General features: G+C 43.2%; 1 protein-coding gene across 8 annotated transcripts in view; it reads right to left on the bottom strand.

The window, feature by feature from the left end:
• CELF4 (CUGBP Elav-like family member 4) overlaps positions 1-13983 on the bottom strand; it is a 720771-nt gene extending 706788 nt beyond the window's left edge. For all 8 annotated transcript variants that reach the window (XM_064438557.1, XM_064438561.1, XM_064438558.1 and 5 more), the window contains exon 1: positions 12963-13983. In XM_064438557.1, coding sequence (XP_064294627.1) covers positions 12963-13242 — 280 coding nt within the window. In that variant the 5' untranslated portion in view covers positions 13243-13983. The remainder of the gene's footprint in view (positions 1-12962) is intronic.
• Between the last annotated feature and the right edge of the window lie 10506 nt (positions 13984-24489).

Genomic DNA, 24489 nt, shown 5'->3' with positions numbered 1-24489 from the left:
CACGCTTGCACCTGCAACCAGGGGAGGAAGCTTGGGAAGGAAGGGTGAGGAGCTGGTCTTGGATGCAAACCCAGCCAGCGAGAGCCCGGGCACAGCACATGGAGAGCAAACACGGGGGCCAGGGGTGGAGAACCGAGCTGCTCGCCCGGCAATCAGTCGGACGGGTTTTGCCTGGTAGCGCAGAGCAGGGTCGCTGGGCCTGCTGGTGGCTCGGCTATTTCGCTTTGAATTAAAAAGCTGCTGCCAGAAGTCCTGTCCCTGGATCAGGGTAGGGGAGAAGACAGGGGAATGACACACCTATTGTGCAACTGCTTTTATGAACAAACTTGTAAAACCTAATTCTACCAGCCCGTCTCTGGGTTTTCTCAATGAGCCGGTCAGTAACAAACGATCATTTAACAGCACAAAGAAGCCGTTATATGGGAGAACAGATTGAGCCTAATACAACACACATTCCCCTCGAAACAAGAACCTAACATTCCTTCTTAATTTTTTTTTTTCCCCCATCTGCAAACACTGTCAGTAAAGCTGAATAAATATATAAATAATTAAACAAACAAATACTTTCCCTGCTGCCCCCAGGCCTTTGAAACTGAGACTTAGTTGGATTTCAGGCAATCAAGCAGCATCACGTTCACACACTCACACTGCACGCATGCTTCCTCTCCACCTTTGACAGAATATCATTGACTTGAGTGCACTGTGATGATTTCAAATAGACTAGGGGTTAGATAATCGACTCTACACATACACGTACACACATGCACACTCCAGTTCCTCTGTTTATTTCATAAAAGACATAAGTACAGATGGGATGGAAACACACACACAAGAAACCACATACTTTGCTATTGAAGAACTAAACAAAACTGCAACTGAAATAATAATAATAATAATAATAATTAATAAATAAATAAATAATAAAGACAAACCAGGGAGCCTGATTCATTTGCTTCTCAGATCTTCGCTGTAAGAGAACATCTGAAAAACCCCCTTTTAAATGAAAATGTTTCTAAACTAATTTTGCTGCGGCCGGATATTCGAGGTTGCTGGAATCTTGTTTATTCACCACAATAAACTACTTTTTGGGTAGCAGCGGTGAAAACTCCCTTCTGGACTCCTTTGCTCTGCCAAAGTCAGGGACATTCACATCCCTGCTTATGGATTCACATGGTGTCTGTCTGTTGTTTGTGAGGCTGGGTCAGACTCTAACTATTGACTTCAGAGAGTGTTGGGCCGGTCCTCAGCAAATGGACGCTGACTGCCAATTCCATCTGCCCATACTGAGGACAGGAGTATACTTGTCTAGAGGGAACTTGCTCTTTTTACTGACCTGGTGGAGGCAGATACCCTCATCTTGATCCAAATCATATCACAAACAATAGGTTTGGATCAGGCCCTTAGAGAAGAAAGGTGGGATGCAACCCTTCATCAAATCTTTGAGCTTTGCAGCTCCCTCAGTTGCCATAACAATGAAGAGTATATATGTGATTCACTAAAAGAAGAAAAAAAATCAAGATCCTGAATCAGTGAATGATGATATTCCTGTAGACAGAGAAATTACGAAGGCTGAATCCTACTCACACAAAGAAAACCAGCAAAATTGTCACTGACCCTTTCTTGGCAAAGCAGGGACAAATATGTAGTTACAAGTGAAATGAGCAAAGCTAATTTTCCACCTCCCTGCCACGTGTTTTTTGAAAGCATGTTTTCCTGATCTGCACAGAAAGGGACTCTGATTTAACACATTTGTCATCAGAGATGCACTACAACATTTACTGAGAAAAAAATAAATGTCAGATTTATGCCATTAACTTCTCATTTATAAAAAAAAAAAGAAAAGATAAAATAAAAAAATCCAACTGGCCTAGTATGAAAGATCAATAGCTCACGGGAGCCAATGGGAACCTTAACGTTGGTTCAACAGGTTTCAGATCAGGCCTGAAGGCACCGAGCTTAAGTGACTCCATCAGAGAGTGTTGGTGAGTAATTATCCACGCTGTGATTAGAACCCAGACATCCTCACCGCCCTCCCTCACCCACCAGATAATGCCCTTCCTTTGAATGAAGCTGCAGGCACAGGCAGCAATTTAGAGGGGGCAGCTCTGAGGTGTATTTGTAACTAGCAAATAATCCAGAAAGAAAGGCAATGCTTGCTTTTATTTTTTTATTTATTTGTCTGTTTAATTTGGTCTTAACTTTTATTAATCTAATAGTAGAATGTACAACTTAGCACCATTCTATCACCCTCATACCCTGCAAAATCTTGATGTACATTTCCTTCCAGTGTTTCTATGGGTTGGCTTGGGTTTTTTTCCCTTTTCTGTCAATGACTAAACTTAGAGTTAAATGATTTGCAAGATACTCTTTTTTTTTTTTTTGTATCAAAATTGGCTGGATCCAGACTCTTACAAATAAACATGCAGCAATGATATGCTTTTAAAGACCTTGCCAAAGGATTTTTGTTGGTTGTCTTGCCCATTCCTCACTTCCACTCCTACTTTTCTCATATATTGCCAGTATCTTGAATGAGATTTATTTTTCTGAAAAGGAAAAAAAAATCCATAATAAAAAAAAATAGGAAGAAGGAAAACAGAGCAAAAAAAATGACCAGACTCCCTCCGAATGCACAAAACAGAACAAAACCCGCAGAATAGCATAACTGAATAACAATATATCTTTATAAAAGAGGGTGAAAAATTGCATCCTCATCCATGTATTATTGAAGATGGAATACGATCAAATAAATCGCTTTTAAAAGCAATTAAGTGTTCACAAAAGAAAAACACTTGCCCTGTAAACTGAGAGAAAGCATAATGAAATGCAAACCATCGCAAAACTACCACACGGAAACTGGAACGAAACACTTCAAGCTGGATGCTATAGCAAAAGGAGTGAACTAGCATACCTAGACAAGGCACTCTATTGCTGAAGAGGGAGTATTTAGGAAATTCAGAAGGAAGCAGGTCTGTGTATCTGGATTTAGATAAGTAACAGCCTTAAGGCAGTCACATTGCATATTATTGGTTCTTCCTTCCTCAAAAAGCGAGCAGTATCTTGCAGAACCGCCTGTAACTTAGGGCCCAATCCAAACACTGCTGCAGGCAAGGTAGAGTTTTCCTGAAGACTTCAGCAGGCTTTGGAGCAGGTCTGTAGCTGCTCTGCAATGTTCTTTCCCACCAATTATAAATTATGTGTATCATAGAATATATGTTACTTCCACCTTCTTTTCCCCCCCATTTTTCAATGCTGTTAAAGGTGTGGAAAAAATAAAATAATCATTGCTGTGTTGAAAAAGAGCTTTCTGGGATTAATCCTGTTCCAATGGGAGCTGAACTGGTTGACCAAAATAGTCCTGTCTGCCTTAAGTTTCTCAGGCCTCTGGTTTCTCTGTAGCTGCCGGGCAAAGACCCAGTTGCAGAGAAAGAGGTATCTCATTTCTGTCTGGATCAGGTGAAATAATGGGCAAGAAACAGAGCCCTGCCTGCAAGAGGCAAGAAAACTGAGTTTTCTTTGGGTTAGCTTTCAAAGAGGTGCAAGCCAATTCAATCTACTCAGCAAAGGTACCTCCCTCTCTTCCCCCCACCTCTCTCTCATGCATCATTTCAAAGAAGCGCATTTTTACCTTATTATATTATTAGAATCAATCAATATTATTAATATTACATGTGGGAAATTCTGTAAATTCTTCGTAGTTCTCCTCCCTGCCTGTTAACAGTAGGTACATTATACAGTCTCTGTTAGATTGGTCAACTAGGCTATCGATAGTCTTAATAAGCAATATCTATATTGTGACCTTTGCTCACAGAACTGAATCTCTCCTATAGGGCTGTCAGATTCCTTAAAGAAGTATTGATAAGCTCATTACTGTATTGCTACATATAATTTTAGGTGTGATTTTCACTCACCCTCAAGCATCTAGTAACCTAATACATTTTTTCTCCCTCCTAAAGCATTGGCCCTTTTACAATTGATCAAATAGTGAATTAGAGCATTATAGAGAGGAAACATAATCAGGGGATTTCTACAAGCACGCTGTGATATATCTTTTGATCTTCTGACAACCTTCATCCCTCTGGATCCCAGGAAGGAACACTGTTTTATAGGGATATTATTAGGCTGATGCTGCTTTATACATCTACCTGCAAGAAGCTACCAAATCCGACAAAGATATTTGTGTGCGTTTGCAGTGAGTGATGCATATTATGTGATGCGAATCTATCCTTAGGGACTGAAAAGGAGAGGAACTATATGCAAATGTAAGCCTGCCCTTTCGATACATGCGGGCATACACAGTCTCTGTGTATTATATACACAGGCATTTGAATTAGAAACAGGCCAAATATGCAGTCAGATCTCATCAGACCAACTGTGTCTGCAAAGCTCCATTCTTATTCTGTTTGAAGAAGCTTCATGTCCAGAGTTATCTGCCCCAGCACACTGGGAAGTCAACTGGGTTGCCTCTAAAATATTTTGGAGACTCAAACACAATGTACAAATAAACCAGACGTGGATTAATTAAGTGTGACTGTATCATTAAATTAGTATAATGAACAAACTGCTTTGTATCATATTAAACTCTGCATATAATTCCAGGAATAGCCTGTTAAGTCACCTGCCACTTTTACGCAAGAGTATGATCTCTGTACTGTCTTTTAGAAAGGAATTAGTTGGAGACATATATCAGCTTGTCTCTACTGAATGCATGTTTTCATTAATATGCACATAAATAAATGGTTGCCCGTGTGTGTGATATACAGACGTGGCAGACACACTTGTATCTCTCTCCATATGCACTTTTCACATAAAAGTTAATTCTTGGCTGCACCTTTCATGCCAACTATGTCTCTTTATGTTTTCCAAATCTAAATATGGAAATTACAGACCTCACCAATGTAAAGGGGAAAGAACAGCCTGCGTTACATACTGTGTCTGCACTGTGTCTTGGTCTATCAAACTGTAAGCAACTTTCTGGGGGCAAAATGCTTCAACAGACCTGACAGCAAAGGGCCCTCTCACCAGCAACTATACATCCCTGGAGGCATTAACATCACCAACAAAGCCATCTACAAAATAGTTAATGTTAAACAATGATTGTCCATGTTCAACAAAGGAGGGAGAAATAAACAGATAAGGGTGGTGTAGATCGAAATCTGCATGCCTCATTGGCTGAGCTGTTGGATATTTCTAATGCGTCTGAACGGTTTGTTACTAAGAACCTGTTAAGTATCTTTAAACCTTTGATCTGTAGCCAGTCTTAACAAAGGTGACAATTAATTAAAGGAGAGTGCATTGCAATAAAGTTACATCATGGTCAGTTTATATATACTGTCCAAAGCTGGTTCACAGAAGTCACTGTCAATTAAAGTCTTCTTGGAGTCCAGTTCATTATCAATTTTTCCCCCTTGCCTTGATCGATATTTTTGGCTGCTTCTGCTTGACAAACTTAACACAATGTCTATATCTATATGTCTTGCCATTCATTTACATGGAATAGATGGCCGTATATGATTTATTTTTAGCTACTACGTATGGTCAGGCACTTTATTTGAGAGGTTTAGAGCTCTCATCCATCTTTATTTTAAGGAGCGACAATAATAAGCCCTCTCTTCCTTCGAGGGGATGTCAGTTGGATATAATGAATGCACATTAAAAGCTGCATTCACCTGTGTGTGCATTCAGGCTGCGGCTCATGGTGACAAAAGCAAACAAATGCAATATCTGTGGTGACATCCTGACTCCAGTCCACACCAAGCGATGCAGCACAGACAAAGTAATTCAATAGATCCTGCGATCCCCAAAATGCGATGATGCATCTCGAGAAGTTACGGAGAGAGGACCCTATAATATATACCCCAGCTCAGTCAGTGAAGCGATAGTGGAAAAAAAGCCATAACTTTAACTCACCATGGTTATTTTTTTTCCCTTTTTCCGCTGCAGATTTTAATACATAACGGTCAGTCCGCCATGACAAACCCCGGCAACAGTCACACGGGCATCGGTGGAACAGTTAAGTGAGTGAGAAATGTAGCAGGAGTCAGGTTTTTTTCAGTTCCTAAGGTTTGGTTTAGTTTTAGTTTCACTTACAAAAGGAAAACTAAGTTAATGGACAGACCAGCAAGCACAGAAGCAGGAAGAATTAGCTGCATGTATTGTGGTATGCTATGTAAATCCACAATCCGGAATTTTAAAGGGAATGTGAGACACGAAGTACAAGCCTGCGTCAGGATTTCCAAACATGAATGCACCGAAGTGATGGCAAAAATCTCACTGACTTCTGCCCAGCAAGCAGGCAACAGGCCTTCGCTCCCTAAGTAAAGAAGATGCTGTCATTAATGGAACACTAGCCTATTTGTTAAGGCCAGGATTCAACTTAGCTCACTTAACACCTCACCTGGTTAGTGCACACTCTTATGGGGCAGAAACCAGACAGAGCCTGGTGGACAAGTCACGTTTAGCTCTACAGCCTCCTGCTGTTATGGAATATTATTGTAGGGCTATAGCCAACACCTACACGAGTCTTTAGGCATCAGGTGCTTTTTCTCTATTATAAATGCAGGTAAGTGGCCCAATAGCCTAGACCATCTCCCCCACTTTTTCTCCCTTGAAACCATTACTGTCTGTCGCATAAGCCAGGCTCGGTTCACACTTGATTGACGGGAGGGACGGTAACAGCTCCTTTAGTGTCGTTATGGTCTGTCGGGTCAGTGTGGCTGGTATGCATGCGTACAGGGTATGCATGATAAAAAACACCCTGACTCTTGCTGAAAAACGTGGCTCCTTATTTCCAGCTCTTAAGGCTAAGGGAGGCCCTCCTCAATCATCCAGCCCCTTTTGCCCCTTGCTTTTGACCACCTTGCATAGAGAATCCTCTGCCCGCCCTCCTTGACAGGGACAATCCTCTTTTCTGTTGAGCATAAGACACTTTCCGCAATCTTGGTCACTCTTTACCCAGGCAAAATTTCCAGATACTCTCTGACAACTTTCTCCAAAAGACTATTCCATCAGCTGCCTGGCTTTTATTGTACTATGCAATTTGAATCCTCTGCTAAAGAAAGCCTTGTCTGTGGCACTGGCCACTGGCTGATGCGGGATACAGGACCAGATGAACCACACTTTTCATCCAAGGTGACAAGGATCCTCAATTTTTCTCCCTACTTCAGTGATGACATTCCTGATCTCTTATGGCTGAATACAGGAAAGAAAATAAAATAAAACAAAACAAAACTGTCCACTGTTTCTGTTGTTATATTTCAGAAATCAGTAAGTTCCTGATTCACGCCTTAATTAATATCTTGGTTTGGCCAACTAAATGCTATGAAATTTGGTTGTTGTTGCTATTTTTTTCTTAAAGAAAAAATGTAAGTGCCTTTTTTTCCTTCCCTAAAATGTTGAAAGCACCACTATATGTAGATACAGAGGGATAAAAACAACCGTAATCCATAAATATGTAGGAAATGTAAGTCTAACCTGGAGAAAGGTAAGAGAAGAAACAAAAGCTCTAGAAACACAAACTTTAATTTCTTTCTTTCCTCCATATTATGTAACTTTAAAACATATCCATTCTTGTAAAGATGATTAGCTGATATTGTAGTGGGGCTAGCTGAAGAACAGCTTTCAGTGCAAAACTTAACAGCCAAGCGAGAGATCCCAGAAAATTGGAGTTTGTATTGGAAATGCTGACACAACCGTAACAACAGCATCATAACTGGCTGCAGCTGCTTTTAGAAACCAGAATTCATGTCCAGACCCCTGAAAAAAGAGTTAACATATAGCCTTCTAATTTATGAAGCAATCTGGGCTATCTGTTTGACATTATCAAAACACATACACGCTCATCTGTACAGGAGATTATAATGTACAGGGGGTTGCTTTTTTCCTCTCTCTTCCATCAAGCTATCCAATTGCATTTTGATTGTTTTAAGGGGTTGTTCTTTAGACCTGAGGCATAAAGCTTCCTCTGTTTTATTCCAGTTTATTTGTGCATTTACCTCCCTAAAACTTGTTTGGTTTACTACCATACTAAATGCTGTATATGTTGCTTTCAGCCAGGCAAGCCTTATGTTTCAATTATGGAGGAGTTTATTCAGCACCTGTATTGCGCTGTGCTTCTTTTCAACTAAATTTCCATTTCCCAAAGGCTATATGCATGAATGTGTATACATCTCTTTTTTCCATATGTATACGCACACACAAATCTATACATTTATACATATATACAAATATATCATCTTAACTGAATGCTCATTTTCATTGCACCTTTGAATTTCTGAGCTATCCAAAACCTTCATAAACATCCTTAGACTAAACAAGGTTTTAATTTTTCTACCATCTATCTTTGTAATCAAACAGAACAGAATATAATGAATGGAAGCCGTGTTCACCTACCCTTGAGGTGTCTTAAATTTCAAAATTATTTATACTTTTAAGAAGGTAAAGCAGCAAAAGAACTAAACTATTCTTTTCATACTGCATTTTTCTAGCTGCATTGAGTGCTTATTGAGTGTGGTTCGGGTCACGTAGAAACACCATCATAACCATGGGACTGCAATGGTGGATTTCAAGGAGGTTTGGGGGGCTTTGTGCTTCCCCCCCCCCCCAAATAAGGGTTGAAATAATGTTGTATTTCTCAGGTCTGTGGAAGACTCTTGCTTTTCCACTGCACACTATCTCCACTCTTTAAGTGCACTCACCCGCGTGTGTTTCAGTAAATCTCAGTTAAGTGTGGAATGCTGATTTCTTCTGACTTCCTAAATAGAATATTATGGAGACCTGTGTGTTTTAAATTAAAACACATTCCAGGCTTTGGGTACAAGCAAGCTTCGATAGAAAAGGCTGTTTAAACCTATCGGGACAGTCCTATATTTAGATTACATTAATTCATAAATATTATACTAAATACCACTTAAATTGGCCTTAAATGACTTCAAAGATAATGCATTATAATATGGCTGTCCTGAGAGCACTAACCTTTATGTCTCCCAGTAACTCAGCCTTTAAGCATACTCCACTGCTAGATAAGAAGGGGGGAAGTTATGAATGAATGGCTTGCTAAATTGTTCAAGTGTGATTAGTTAACTCCGTGCGTGTGTATGTGTGTGTGTGTATGTGTGAGCGCGTGGGTGGGTCAGCTCAGCCCCGGTAGATTTCTACCTGCAGATCTCAGCACACAGCATCTTCCCAAACCTAGAGCAAAGTACCACAGCAGGAGCCTGTTCCTGCCCTGTGTGGAGAGAAGCGAGGACCAGGGAAATATGCAGCAGCTACGCTCATGCCATGAAACCTTGTTTTCTCGGGGATCTGGCAAGCCTTTCCTGCCTTCCCTCACACACTGCGTCCCCCATACCCTTTTCTGTCTTTGCGTGTCTGCAAGAGAATTGTGCTCCCTTGCCTCTTCCCGGGTATCTGGCCTGGTATCAGCTGGGGCTGTTGGTGAGAGAACCTGGGACTTCACTCCTTTAGTGATAGTTTTTTTGGGAAGGGGGCATAGTCATGTACTTTATCTTCAGGTTCTTGATTTACAGTTTCTTCCTGCTATACAGGAGCATCACAATAGGATCTTAATAATATTTTCAAAATACACATTCTGTGTTCTCATTTCAATGGATTTACACCTGAAATAACTCTGGTTGCTACATTTTTACTTTAAGCTAATTCCTGTCTCTTCCCCTCTCCCCACACAAACCCACCTTCTCCCCCTCCACACCCAAGGCTTTCTCTCCATACACTTAAATAAACTACAGCCCACTGTTAACCCTTCAGGGTATACCTCTGCCACAGCCTCATACCCTGGATTAGGAATGAAATCAACTAAGAGTGATGGATCAATTAATGTATAAGCATTATGCATCACTTATGGAAAGCATCTTGGGGTTTCATATTGCCATCCTACCCCTGAGAGCCAAGTTGGACTATCTTTTTGTAATTCTTCACCTATGCCTGCAAAGCAAAGCCAAAATAAGGAGATCTGATTGAATACTATGCTTCACATGACTGCATTTGGAGAAGGGAAAAAAATAGATTAAAAATGAAATAAAATAATTTTAAAAAGCCAAACACAATCCTCATCATTCAAAGCCCCATCATGCTTTTTGACTTAATAGTAATTAATCACTACTGTCAAGAAAGTAATTTTTTTCCAGGTAGCCAGAGGCACATTTATATCAGGATTAGCTAATAAATCAGCGGCATCGCTAGAAAGGAGTTCAAACTCTTCTTGGATGTACTAAATAAAACCGATCTCTGAAATGCTGGCAACTCGGTGTCTATTGAAGCTTCACTCAAAACCTAGCCTGTGAAATAGCAATCATCATCATCATTTTTCCTTCCAAAGTCCAAAACTTCTAGGAGGTTAAAAATTACTGTTTCTTTCAAGATGAACTCATGCAATTTGGTTTGATGAGGTGACAAGATTTCCCACCTGGCTTTTTTCCTAGGTTGCAGCTTTAGAACAGAAATGAAATGAAGGGAAATGAAGTTAGTATCTTGCTTAATTCAGGAATATGTGTTAAACACATCCAAGCAAGATAAATGATCCCTCTCTCTCTCTTTCCCTCCCTCCCCCGCTTCCTGAGTTTGTCTCTGTGAACACAGGCATACAGTAAAAGCAAAACTGATCGGAAAGAGAAAGAATTCATATCTAGGAAATAGACATTAAAGTTAGCGCATAGATTGATTAATTACAGGTTTAAGATAGAACATAGCAGAAGAATAAAATCTCATCAACAAATCAAAATAAACTCCCCCCACCATAAAAATCCTTTATTGAGGTGTTAGCTCAAAGATTTCCTCTACACTATGTTGAATGATTCTCTTCAGAGTAGCTTTCACTGTTGTTGTGTTTATTTTACAGAAACCTCAGATAATTTTTTCACACACATGCGCGCACACATTAGCTCAGTGGCTACTCTCACTGTGCCTCATCTATTAGATGAAACCTCCCAGGACCTTTATTTCCCTGTGCTTCTTACTATTATTTTTATTGTTATTATTCATAATTATTGTAGTACAAATGTCATGTTTAAATGATGCCCATCAGACCTTGATGTGGCTTCTAGGAAGCTAGTCTGAAAAGAAAGCAAGGTTCGAAAAGGCTACACTGATCATTGTAAATAGGAGAAGGGTGTTTGGAGAAACCGGCCAGAAAGGAAGGAATAAATATCCTATAACTTGGACTGACTCCCCGGTCCCCGAGCCCTGAACATTTTCTCTAGCCTGTGCGAAACTGTTACTTTGCACTGTCAGGGTATATTTTCATTCACATTTCCTGAGGGTGGAAGAGAGGAGGAGAGTGAGTGGGAAGGGGGAAGAGATGCCTGCTAAACATGCTGTTAAGTTCAAGATTTACAACTCGCCAAGGTATCTGGAAAGCTAGGAAGCCAGTAATGCCATTACCAGTGACTCTCCCTGCCAGGAGTCCACCAAGCTGGAGTAGATACGGCTACTGAACATCTCCTCTAACAGCTGCAACTTCCACTCCCTCCGTGGTCCCCTGCAAAACCCTTTCTCCTGCTGCACTAAATCTGGAGTCACACCCCAATCACTTCTGATCTGATCTTTTTCTTTTCTTTTCTTTTCTTTTCTTTTCTTTTCTTTTCTTTTCTTTTCTTTTCTTTTCTTTTCTTTTCTTTTCTTTTCTTTTCTTTTCTTTTCTTTTCTTTTCTTTTCTTTTCTTTTCTTTTCTTTTCTTTTCTTTTCTTTTCTTTTCTTTTCTTTTCTTTTCTTTTCTTCATATCTAACGATATAAACACACACACACACGCGCACACACACACTTATATATACTGAACCTGAGTTAATAAAGTGATTCGCTTCACTCCTGGGTCTCTCCTGCTTCTAAGCGGGGCTACCATGGAAATTACCTTCAACTTCCTCCCTGCAAGTCCTACTTTCCTACCCGAGGATCCAAGCATCTATCCCCCACCACACACACCCTCCCCCACCTTCAAAATGTACCATTATCTAATCTGAAATGCACCTCCGGAGAGACTAACCTAAGCAGGGAGAGGAGCGGGCAGAGATGGAGCAAGCGAGGCATTGCATGGGGAGTGCGTCTCCACTGCCTTTAAAGAAAACCTAAAAAGTTCCTGGGATGGACTTTCGGCACATTAAAGTAGTGCTTGGAATATGCCTGCTTGGAGACTTCTGCTTTCTGGAACTAAACTGCCATCCATCCCTCCTGGCTCACCCTCTCCAACACACACATACACATGCACACATCGTGATTTTGTACACCCACCCCACCCCCCCGCCCCGCTTGAGATAGGCTTTTTTATTGTTGTTTATATCCCTGTTCCCACTCTGAACAAAACCAAAATGAAATAACCCACCCGGAGCAACTCACTCTCCTTTGCCTCTCGCTTCGGAGCAGACTACAAATACTAATTCTAACAGCAGTAATAAATAAAAATTAAGAAAAAAAAAAAAAAGAAAAAAAAGAAAAAAAAAGAAAAAAGAAAAAGAAAGAAAAAGGAAAGGCGGCAGTGCCAGATGCACAACAGTTGTAAAATAGGGGCTTCCCAGCTCCTGGCAAACACACGGACAGTCATACGGACACACACACCCCTGGGTGGAAAATGTGCGGCTCCCAAAGATAAATAAAGAAACCCTCTCGCTCCCTTCAGCACCAGGAGCGCGCGGACAGCTGCCTGCCCGCCCCGCCGCCCGCTCGCCCGGGCGCCCCGGCTGCCCCAGGTGCCGGCACCTCGCCCCCCGGGAAAGGGGGGAAAGAAACAAAAAACCCAGCGGAGCTGACCCCCTTCCCTGCTTCTCTCTCTTCTCTTTCCAAGAGTGTCTATTATTTCTTTCCCTGCCCCCCCAGCCTGCCGCCTCCGCCCCCGGGCCAACCAAAAATGAAATAAAATGAAATGAAATCGAAAGGAAAGAGAGAGAGATCCAGAGAGGGAGCGGGAGCCTGCCTTCCTCTCCCGATCTCTCCCGGGAAAGTTCAGGAGGTAACTCACCTTTGTGCATGCCAGTGAACCTGTCCTTCAGTACCGTCAGTTCATAGATCTTCCCGAACTCCTCGAAGAGCGGTTTGAGGTCTTTCTCGTCCAGGTTACGGGGGATCTGCCCAATAAAGAGCTTAATGGCATCGTGGTCCTTCATTGGGATGGTGGATGGGTTTCCGGGACTATGGTTTAATCCGTTCATATGCCCGTTGGTGCTGGGGTTGCTGTGATTGCTACTCAGGCTGGTATTGTCTGGTTGTCCGTTTGCTAACGTGGCCATCTTTATATACATAGAGAAAATCTTCTTTCCTTTTTTTCCCCCTCTTCTTTTCTCTCTCCCTCCCTCTCTCCCTCTCTCTCCCTCTCTCTCTCTCTCGCTCTCTCGCTCCCTCTCCCTCTTTCACACACACACACACACACTCACACACACACACACTCCTCCCTCTCCGTCTCTCTCTCTCTCTGGGTCTGATCTGATTTTTTTTTTACATTGAAGATCTGTGTCCTTTCCGTTTAAACAGGCTGGATCGGTTCAAATTCCCAGCCAGACTAGGGGGTGGGGTGTGAGTGTGTGGATGTGTGTGTGTGCGGGGAAGGGAGGCTGGGGGTGGGGGATTGCTTTTGCCTCTACTCTAGCTAAACCCCCTCCTCCCATCCAACCACCCCCCTGTCTGTCTGCCCGGGAGAAGCTTAATGGTATCTTCCAACACAGCCCCTGGCTATAAATAGCACTAGGCGCATGGCTCTTTGAGAGACAGTCAATTTCTATTGTGCCAAGTGAGCAAAGGGGAACGGTTGCGTTTTTAGGACCAATGATGATGATTTTTTTTTTCTTTTCCTTTGCAAGCCCTCCGATCAATCGCTGTCGTTATAATTTCAGTGATCATCGGGAAATCTGCCTTTTTATTTAAGAGTGGGAAAAAAAACAAACCCAAGGTGTTCTGACTTCTTCCTATTATGATGATCTCTTATTTATTATTTACTCTTATTATGATTTCGCAATTGATAATAAAAGCAGTTCAGATACGGACGAATCCCCGGGCTCAGAGGTTGCTTTTGCTGTTGTTGTTGTGGTTGTGATGTTACAAGCTCTCTACTATATATGTTCTTGTTGCATCTAAAAAAAAAATGCATGCTCTATAAGATCTATTTTTTAAAATTATGCTGATGATGATGACATCAAGCTAGGAAAGGCGCAAACTGTACTACCGTAGCTCTTTAGAGGGAGACGAAAAATACCGAGATGACTGTTGTTAATTTTCATGCTGCCGATATTTATTTTACGTACAATTAGAGCGGACGCTACCTCCTGTACTAGCTGCGTGCGCGCGCGTGTGTGTGTGTGTGTGTATTGGAACGGGATTGATTAGATAAGATTTTCTTGCCCGACTTTCAAGCCATCAGGATATTCTGTCTCTCTCTGATGGAAACATAAATCGTATTTTGTAGTCATCAGGGATCGGGAGTTGCTTGTCCGAACAATGCTCTCTGGACAAAGTGTACTGTATGGTGGAAATGAAATCAGCTCTCCTTTCATAGCATCTGGGGGTGGGGAGGGCAAAGAGGCTCGGATTAAGGACACAGCTCCCCCTTGTCCCCCAAATAATAATATCAGTAATCCCGACAGTAACAAAACAAGGCTCTGCGTGTGCTCAGAGCAATTTTTCTTTTTCTCCTCCCCCCCGCCCCCCCCCCGCCCCTTTCCCCCGGTTCCCGTGCAAGCTGTGCGGGGATGAAGCTCGGAGGAACACCAGCAGGCGAGCTCGGAGCAGCCGGCGACTTACCTGGCCTGAACCCCCCCGGCCAGGCTGCAGCCCCACGCCGCCCGGCTGCCTCCCCTGCCCCGGGGGTGCTCGCAGACACCGCCGGCCCCCCACGGCCGGCCCGGCCGCCCCGGGAGCGTCCCGGGGGCTCCCAGCCATTGTTGGCGGCGCCGCCGGCAGCTCCCCGCGGCGGCAGCCCCGGAGGGCGGGCTGGGAGCGGGACCCCCCGGCCGCCCGTCCCCCGGGAGCGCCGGGCAGGGCGCCGGTAACACGTGTGGCTGTGAACGGAAGGGGCAGCTGTGGAGGGGGGGAGGCTATTAGTTTTAATTTGCAGCGTTCCTGCATGTTTTATTGACCAGAATTTATTTTTATTTCTGTTTTAAAAAGAAGCAAAAAAAGAACAAAACCGCAACACCTTTGTAGCAGTTTTCACTTTATTTGGCTTTTGTTTTAATAACAGAGCAGCAAGGCAGTGTCCTCTCCCCCCCTTAAAAAATAAAAAAAAATTTAAATATCCGACCCAATGCAGGTGGCTCAGCTATCACAACTACTCCTGTGACTGCGAGTCTTCCCGTGCCCTAAAGGAGCGCCCCTGCCAGCAGACGAGCATGGAGGGGCCCGATCCTGGGGGGGGGGTCGGGGTGGGGTGGGGGGTGCAGCAGGGCTGCGCCCCTCCCCTGGGCGACCGGCGATACCCTCGGGGTGGGGGGAAAGCGCGGGGGGCCGTGGGGCAGGCCCGAACCCACGGGTACATTCCCCCCCCCCGCCTGTCCACCCCCCCTCCGCCCGCACCTGGGGGCGACACCCGAGTCTGGCCCCCGGCAGCCTTCGCTGCCTTTTACGGCTCTTCAAACATCTTTCGCCGCTAATGGGGAGGCAGCTGCTGTCAGACGCCTAATGCCGGGCTGGTGGCAGGCACCACGCATTGTCTGCTGTCTGACCAGGCATGCTACTTCTTGGGGTCTGAGGAGGGGGTTCTGTCTGTCTTCCCTTCCCGCGCGCACACTTACAACATTTAAAGGCTAAAGACGTGGAGATCTGACAGCGCAGGAGCTGCGGGTGGGTAAAACCTCAGACAGCCCCTCTCCCAAATTCCCACTCCCGTGACTCACCTGCTTTCACATCCTGCCTTGTGCCTTGGACTGTGATAAAAGAATTACAACAACAACAAAACCCGCATGAAACAAAGTCTTCTAGCACCCCCCACCACCCAGAACCAGGACATTAAAAATCTTAATATCTGCTCTTTCTGAACCTTAAAACCGCACCCGTGGCAGAGCTAGGAAGGCTCACTGAAAGAAGACTTGTTAAACCTTTTTTAAAGAAGGAGTATCAGCTATAGGGAAAAGTGAAGCAGCATCCGGCACAGATCCATCCCAGGGATAGCTCTGTTAACACCTTGTCCATGAGCAGGCCACTGCCTGCAATCGCGGTTTACCCCAAATGAAAGCCAATTAAAAGAACAGGGCAGTGAAAAGAGTCATTTTGTTGCTCTGCGAGAGTGTCCCTTTTATAACAATATATATTTTTTAAAACTTTGAGCTGGTCCACGCCCCATTTTCACAGAGCCATAAGTATAGTCATTTAGAAATGGATGCTGTTCAAGTACAGCCCCCTGGTGCACAGGCACAGCTGTGAGGGGTGGCAGGATGAAATAATACGGACACAAATATTGCTACAAGGGCTCTGAGATGAACACAGCTGCTGCTGTGGATGGAAATAAGCTATACCCCATAAGCACCTTTACACATGTACACGGGGCTGTACTGGATTTTAAATAGATACAGGAAAAGGAGGAGTGAAATTGTTATCTATAAACCAGCCTTTGCGGAACAGTTCCCAAGTGAGAAATGTTCCCAGTGTAATCACAGTGGGTCCAGTTCAGCAATCCATAAGCAGGGGAGTCCACAGGAATTTTGTAAGAATGAGGTCTTTTGTAACAGGCTCCAGTTTCTCCCAGAGAGTAAAAATTATTTATCTGCTTGGAACTAAAATGAAGCAAACCAAAATTTTTGTTGTTGTTGTTTATGTGTCTACTTGCAGGAAAAAAGCAACCCCCTCCCAAGCCAACATGTAGCCCAATTTGCTCTTGCTCCTCACTCTGGTTAGTGTCTTTTTTGGGAATGCAAACACTACTTATTTTGGGGTAGATTGCCAGCAATTTTTACCTCCTCAGAAGAAATGCTACCTGAAATCAGCACAGCTGGAAAAATGCACTGACATTGCTAGGCTGGGAGCAGACAGATGCAGTGGGGCCAGCCACAGGTATACACAAACCCTGTGTGAGAAGGGGTTTGCAGCACCAGGCTTTGGCTTTTAATGTGCCTTTCAAAGGGCTTGATTGATTGCTGTTAATCCTGTGAACAACTTCGGTGTTGTTAACAGGACTGCCCGCATTAGTAAAGGTACTTGCATGCATTAGTATGCTCCTCGTCCCCATGACGTCAATAGACAGCTTTCCAATGACTTCCAGGAGGGCTAGATCAGCCCCTTGCTAGCAGCAAGTTTTTAATGAACACCGTTTGGTGCAGGGAAGGGGGCATAGTGCTACATCAGTCCTGACTATCTTCATTCTCCAGGAAACGAGCAAGTAAAAAAGAAAGGCAGGAATAGGCCGAAAGGTTGCTGGAGGAAGATTCTTCTGCTGAATGTCAAAACCCTGGACCCATAGCACAGAGAACCATTAATCGCTGAATGATATAAAATAAACTGCAGCCAAGGTTTGTTCCAAAAAAATAAACAACCTATGTGAATTTTGTATTTAAACAGATAAAATAAATGGCAGGCAAGTTTTGTTCCAAAAAAATATAAACAACCTGTGTGAATTTTGTTTTTACACGGTAATTTATCCTTCTTTAGATCTAGGTAGCTGTATCAGCTTATATACTCCCAGATTCTCTGCTGGTTTATTTTACTGAGATTTTTCCAAATAAAACATGAGACTGTTAATAGCAAAGATACACATTGTGATCACAATTCAAAGATACAGCTTCCAGCTACTATTAAAGGGCCTGATCCTACCAAGTCTTCTAACTCAGCTGGGGTTGTTTACTTCAGCTTGTTAGGCTTTCTAAGGAGCGCTGACAGGATCAGGGCCTATTACCTACATAATCAAATAAAATAACTGAAAGCTGCATGTGGGCTTCTAACACATCTAACAAAAGGAGAGTGACCATCACCCATTAAACTTTGGGTGCGAACCCAAGCGTTCCGGCATGGGCCCGATCCTGAAAACCTTAATCTGTTTTGCTGTTAATCAGTCTGCTGTGGTCAGAGGGATTATTCATCTGAGGAAGGATTACTCATGTGAACATTTGCAAGACTGGTCCCTGAATTAATGCGTGAATCAGCGTAGGTTGGGATTTTTTTCCCTTTTTTTTTTTTTTTTTTTACCCTCTGCCTTAGTTAGAATCAAGAAGGTTGATTGAGGAGAGAAATGAAAAACTATTTGCATCTAAAGGAGCTTAGTACAGGATTGTACTAATGTAGGCAACAAAAGGTACCACTGTAATGAAAAGGGAGCTTGTTTATGGAGGTTTTTTGTTATTAAAGTAGCACTGGTGAGTTTCAGGTGGTAAAGTGAAGGCTGCATAGAAACCAGGGGTTAATAGAGGACAGAAAAATAGAAAAGAGTATGTATGCGTGTGTTTGTATGTATGTTTAGACACAGAATTTGTGCAGACACATACATACACATCATTACATTCCACCCAATGGATTTTGCTATTTAAGCATAGCTCTCCAGAATATTCCTATTACCCATGCTGTGAACACTGTAAACATGTTGTATTGGTCCTTTGAAAAGAATATCAAGTTTATTATCTCCCCATCCCTTTTCCACAATATATATGCCCCTGTACATAATGGGTAATGAAAGCAGGCAAGCTAGTATTGTAGGGACAATAATGCTTCATGTTAATATGGTCCCTTTCATCATCAAATCATTGTGCAATCATTAACAAATTAATGCTCACAGCGCCCCTGTGAGGAAGGGAGATTTCAATTTAATAGGATCTGGTAGCACCGCCAATTACAAAGGTTGCTTGAGACTTCCTACAATAAAACCCTATTCAGCTTTGATAAACTGCACATGTTTTGGCTGATATTCTCTAAGTTGGGTGCCTGCATTCAGTTCAAATTCTTTAATTATTTTGGGAAAATTTCAGCTGGAGCTATTTGTCCCTGAGAAAAATCCAGAGGAGAACTGGGCTGGTTTGAACTCAGTCAAATGAGATGCTTTGTAAAGCTCTCCTGTCCCCATGCTTTACAGCATGCTACTAAGAGCTGACAGGAGGTGAAGCTCTTTCTCAAGTCGTTTTGCTATCTCAGGGAAAATCTGCCCCAAAGTGGCCAATTAGAAGCCTTGGGAAAATGGCAGTTCTCACATGCTCACTAGAGATGCAGATTTCCAAAACCAGATTCCCCAGTGACTTGCTTTCACCAAGTATGTTCGAGCAGACAAGAGTTAGTCTTGTCATCACAGCACTGGCCTGGGACAGGCCAGGAAAAATTGGAGTCTAGATACTTGAGACAAAAGCAGGGATTCTGTCTTCCCTGTGCTTTCAGGGACTGACAGGGATATCCAACAGTGAGACTAGAGCAGAAACTAAAAAGAGAGAGCTGGGGGCAATTCAGGAGAGCTTGAAAGACAAATGAAGTTGGAGTAGTTGGAGTACACTTGGATGGATTGAGAAGAGACACAAATGGGGAACAGGCTGGGGTTCAGACTCAAAGGTAGTATCTATACCAGCAAATGAACCAGGCCCAGAGCATAGGTTTAAGAAAGGTGTTAATTACATTAATCTTAAAACAGTGTTTGGCATGGGTTTTGGCTCATTTCAGCCTCCCAGGTACCCTCAGGGTGCAGTTGGGAGGTCATTACAGACCAGTAGGGTGTTCCCAACAGGCACTACAGACAAGGATAATGAATTTTTGGGAAAAGAGAGTTTAGCCATATGATTATGTGGTACCATGCCATTTGGACCCAGGGTTAAAGAATTATTCAGTTATTTAGTTGCATTGATCCAGTTAGCTACGGAGAGCTTGGGAGGAAAGGTTGTGCTGAGATGCAGTAGTCTGCTTCTCAGTTGGAAGAATCTGGGAAAATGGAGAGAAATGGGAGGGAATATAAATCTAATGAGGAACTGTCTGTGGTATAATGCCGGGGAAAAGGGATGGATTCATATATGTAATGCAATGAAAGAAAACATTAGAAAATAAACTGTGGGAAAACCTATGCACAGGATGTGAGAGCTCATGGGGCTGGTAAACTCAGGGTCAGGGCACTGGAAAGCTAAGGCAGTAAAAAGAGGTAGATTGAGAAGGAGCCAAAAAGATAAACTGGGTATGAGACTGGAACTGGGAGGGGGGATACAGAGTAAGAAGGGGTGGATGTGAGACAGGGATGGGTTAAAAGAACATGAATATTTACCCCACAAAACCCACTCTCCTGTGTGCTTGAAATGGGAGGCGGAATCCCCCGGTCCTCTGCAGTCAACAAACGGCACTGCACATGCCATCTACTCTGTGAGTGATCATGTAATTAAAGGCTGAATTAAAATGCCTCTGTACAACAAAGGAAAATCCAGGTTGTGCACGTAATCTCAATTCTGGGGGCTCTTAATACTTAAGTGCTTGTCTTTGCAACCAGAATAATTTCCTTTTAATTAGGGCTTTTGAGCATGTTTGTGTGTGTCTCTGTGTGTGTGTGTGTGTATGTGTATGTGTGCTTGCATATATGTGTGTGCATATGTGTGTTTCCAATTATATTTATTAATTAAGATCATGAATATGAGGCAAAGAGCTGTAAGGAAAAAAGTAACTCCTTTTTTCTTTTTCCTTTTTTTTTTCCTTTTTTCTTTTTCCTTTTTTCTTTTTCCTTTTTTCTTTTTCCTTTTTTCTTTTTCCTTTTTTCTTTTTCCTTTTTTCTTTTTCCTTTTTTCTTTTTCCTTTTGTATCTTCAGTATGGGATTTGGGGACTTTAACTTAATTTAAGATAAAGATGGATTTTAAGCCAGCTTTTTGGGAGCATTGTCCTTTCAGAACTGTAGTCACAGTCTGTGCATGTTCTTGAAAATCATTCCTAACTCTGAAAAGGGCTTTAAGTAGTTAATTTGTATTTGGGCACCCAGCTGCTTGCTGAACTTTAGAGAGAACCAAGCCTGGAGATTAGGAGTGTGACGTTGTCATCTCAAGTCAGTGGTCACTTTTCAAGTAGAGTTTTACAGCCTCAGGGGAAACAATAACAAAGTCAATGCTCAGATCCAGAACACCCTGATATCCTGTGGCACTCTGAGATGCCTGGCAGAAAAGGACTTGGGGGTGTTGCTTGGCAGTTGGCTAAATATGAGCCAGCAGTGTGCCCAGGTGACCAAGAAGGCCAACAGCTTCCTGGCTTGTATCAGCAATAGTGTGGGCAGCAGGAGCAGGGCAGGGATGGCGCCCCTGTACTCGGCACTGGTGAGGCTGCACCTTGAATCCTGGGCTCAGTTTTGGGCCCCTCAGTACAAGACTGACACTGAGGTGCTGGAGCGTGTCCAGAGAAGGGCAATGAAACTGGTGAAGGTTCTGGAGAACAAGTCTTATAAGGAGCGGCTGAGGGAGCTGGGGTTGTTTAGCCTGGAGAAGAGGAGGCTGAGGGGAGACCTTATCACTCTCTACAGCTACCTGAAAGGAGGTTGTAGTGAGATGGGTGTTGGTCTCTTCTCCCAAGTAATAATTGATAGGATGAGAGGAAATTAACTCAAGTTGTGCCAGGGTAGGTTTAGACTGGACATTAGGAAAAATGTCTTCACTGAAAGGGTTATCAAGCATTGGAACAGGCTGCCCAGGGAAGTGGTTGAGTCACCATCCCTGGAACTGTTTAAAAGCCATGTAGGTGTGACACTTAGGGACATGGTTTAGTAGTGGACTTGGCAGTGCTAGATTAATGGTTAGACTTTAAGATCACAGAATCACAGAGTCACAGAATGGCAGGGGTTGGAAGGGACCTCTGAAGATCATTTTATCCAACCCCCCTGCTTGAGCAGGCACACCCAGAGCAGGGAGCACAGGACCGTGTCCAAGCAGGTTTTGAATGTCTCCAGGGAAGGGACTCCACAACCTCTCTGGGCAGCCTGTGCCCCTGCTCTGGCATCCGCACAGGAAAGAAGTTTTTTCTCATGTGTAGGTGGAGCTTCCCATGTTCCAACTTGTGCCCATTGCCCCTTGGCCTGTCATTGGGCACCACTGAAAAGAGTCCAGTCCCATCCTCCTGACACCCACCCTTCAGATATTTATAAACATTGATCAGATCCCCCCTTTAGTCTTCTCCAAGCTAAAGAAACCCAGGTCTCTCAGCCTTTCCTCATAAGGGAGATGCTCCAGTTCCCTCATCATCTTGGCAGCTCTCCGCTGGACTCTCTCTAGTAGTTCCCTGCCTTGCTTGGACTGGGGAGTCCAGAACTGTACACAACATTCCAGATGTGGCCTCACTAGGGCAGAGTAGAGGGGTAGGAAAACCTCCCTCCACCTTCTGGCCACACTGCTTTTAATGCACCCCGCAATACCCTTTACCTTCTTGGCCACAAGGGCCCGGGGCTGGCTCAGGGTCACCTTGCTGCCCACCAGCACTCCCAGGTCCGTCTCAACAGAGCCCCTTTCCAGTAGTTCAGCCCCCAGCCTGTACTGGTACCTGGGGTTTTTCCTCCCAAGGTACGGGACCTTGCACTTGCTTTTATTGAGTTTCATCAGGTTCCTTTTGGCTCAGCTCTCCCCCGGCCAGGTCTCACTGAATAGCAGCACAGGCTTCCAGTGTGCTTTGAAAGACTTTTCCAACCTAAATGATTCTGTGATTCTATGAATCTATGGTTTACTTCTGAAGCTATGCCCAGTCTCACTTTGAACGATGTATGTTGTAGTCACAGTCTCAATATTGGATTTGTTTGCATGAATGAATACTTGTTTTACAAAACCCATTCTTGCTCCTGTTTTATTTTCCAAGTAGCCAGAGGGAATGTCAGTCAGAGTCCAGCATCAACACTGCTGATTTCACGTACCTCTTTCTAATGCAAAGGCATGGGAGATGACCAAGTGTTGAAAACATGTGTGCGTGGGCTGTGTGTGTGCACCTGGGTATGTGTGCATCCACACACACACGTGTATAGAAATACTGTAGACAGAGAAAGATGGTGCTTTGCAGGCAAATGTGCAAAAAATGTTCCTCATCACCTTTCTGTTAGAATTTCATAGCATCCTTAAAGAAAATGTATTTTTCCTTATTTTGTATTACCTGTCTGTCTGTCTCTCTGCCTATTTCAGTCTCTCTGTCTATCTATGTATCTATAAATCTATCAGTTCTTTGCTGTCTGATAGATGACATCTCTGCTTGCATTATTTGTTACTGGTGTTGCAAATATGCTCAGTTTCCCTAATGGTCAATTTTCTAAATCCATTCTAGAATTTATAAATGTAATAAACTTTGGATCTGGTCTTATACCTTTTTAAACATCAATTTCTTATTATTTTCGTCTGTTTCTGTCCAGGATAGTAAATCACCTATACTGTGGGCCGTCTTCTAAAGGCCAGACATGCAGATGGAGGCTGTAAAGGAAATAAACAAGGATATACAAACTGTCCAGGGCTTCAACAGCAAAGGGAAAGACTACTCATGGTTCTAGTGAACTGTTTAGCCAACCCAACATTAATAAGCTTATGGGACAAATAAAAGAGATAGCCTGGCTGCTGCGTGTGCACACAAGTATGTGTTGTCTAGGAAAGTGTAGGTCTTGGTCACTGCAAAATGACTTTTCCACCTGGGAGTTGTTTTGGTCTCAGACACCCTTGCAGCATCTCGGCAACACTGTGCATTGCATGTGCCTCCTTGTGATCTTAAAGTAATAGTTATAGTACAAGTGACAGTGTAATACAAAGATTCAGACTCAATTTGTTCTGTTGACTGCAATAGGATGATGAAGAAGTCTTTTCCTATATTTCCAGCTGGTGGGTTTTTCTGGGCCTGAAATTAGAACAGGCAATTTTCATCCTTTGTACTTTCTGCATTTATCCATTTAATTTAGGACCCCCTTTTACCTCTGTAGTTGATGCTGAAAGATAGGTGTTACAGAGGGCTGTTCATCCCTCCAGACCTTTAGCTGAAGAGGAAATGGCAGATTTGAATTCAGAAAGCAGAAGTTCCAGATCTCTAGGAGGAAACAGATGAGAAAAATGCTTAGAGAAGGTCAAAAAAGGGACTGGAAAAGGGGGAGAGAGAGAAATTGAGAGGGAATGCAGAGGTGAAGAGAAAACTGTGGCTCACACATGTGTTGGCTCATGCTGTGCTTCTGCAGGTGCACAGCCAGAGAGACACTGAGAAAAGACCTAGGAAAGCCCTGCTAAGTCCCAGACTGACAGAATCAGACCTTGCTTTCCAGGGGAAATTGATTTTGAACAGAAAAGGCCTGCTATTCTTCCCAGTCTTTGCAGAGGAAAGGAAAAATTATCTTTCTTCCTGGTTTTAACTGCATGAAATATCCAATTGATCAATCACAAGGGTGCATGGTGCCTGTTTGCTTGTAATGCAACTTGAACAGAACCAAGACCCTATAAAGTGGGATATGAAAGTGAGGCTATACCATTCTTTTGTCAGAGAAATGCATAGCAAATGTCAACCATGTGTGTTTTTATTATTGCCTATGAAGTTAAGGGGGAGAGAGCCTTCCTTAGCAATGGACCTGAGAGAGAATTCTGCTCCCCTGAATAACCAGGATCAGGCCATGGGGAAATCATCTAGCTTAAAG

The sequence above is a fragment of the Phalacrocorax carbo genome, chromosome Z (assembly GCF_963921805.1).
Source record: "Phalacrocorax carbo chromosome Z, bPhaCar2.1, whole genome shotgun sequence".
Lineage (NCBI taxonomy): Eukaryota > Metazoa > Chordata > Aves > Suliformes > Phalacrocoracidae > Phalacrocorax > Phalacrocorax carbo.
Note: the sequence above shows the minus strand (reverse complement) of the source record. Positions and strands in the feature narration are given on the sequence as shown.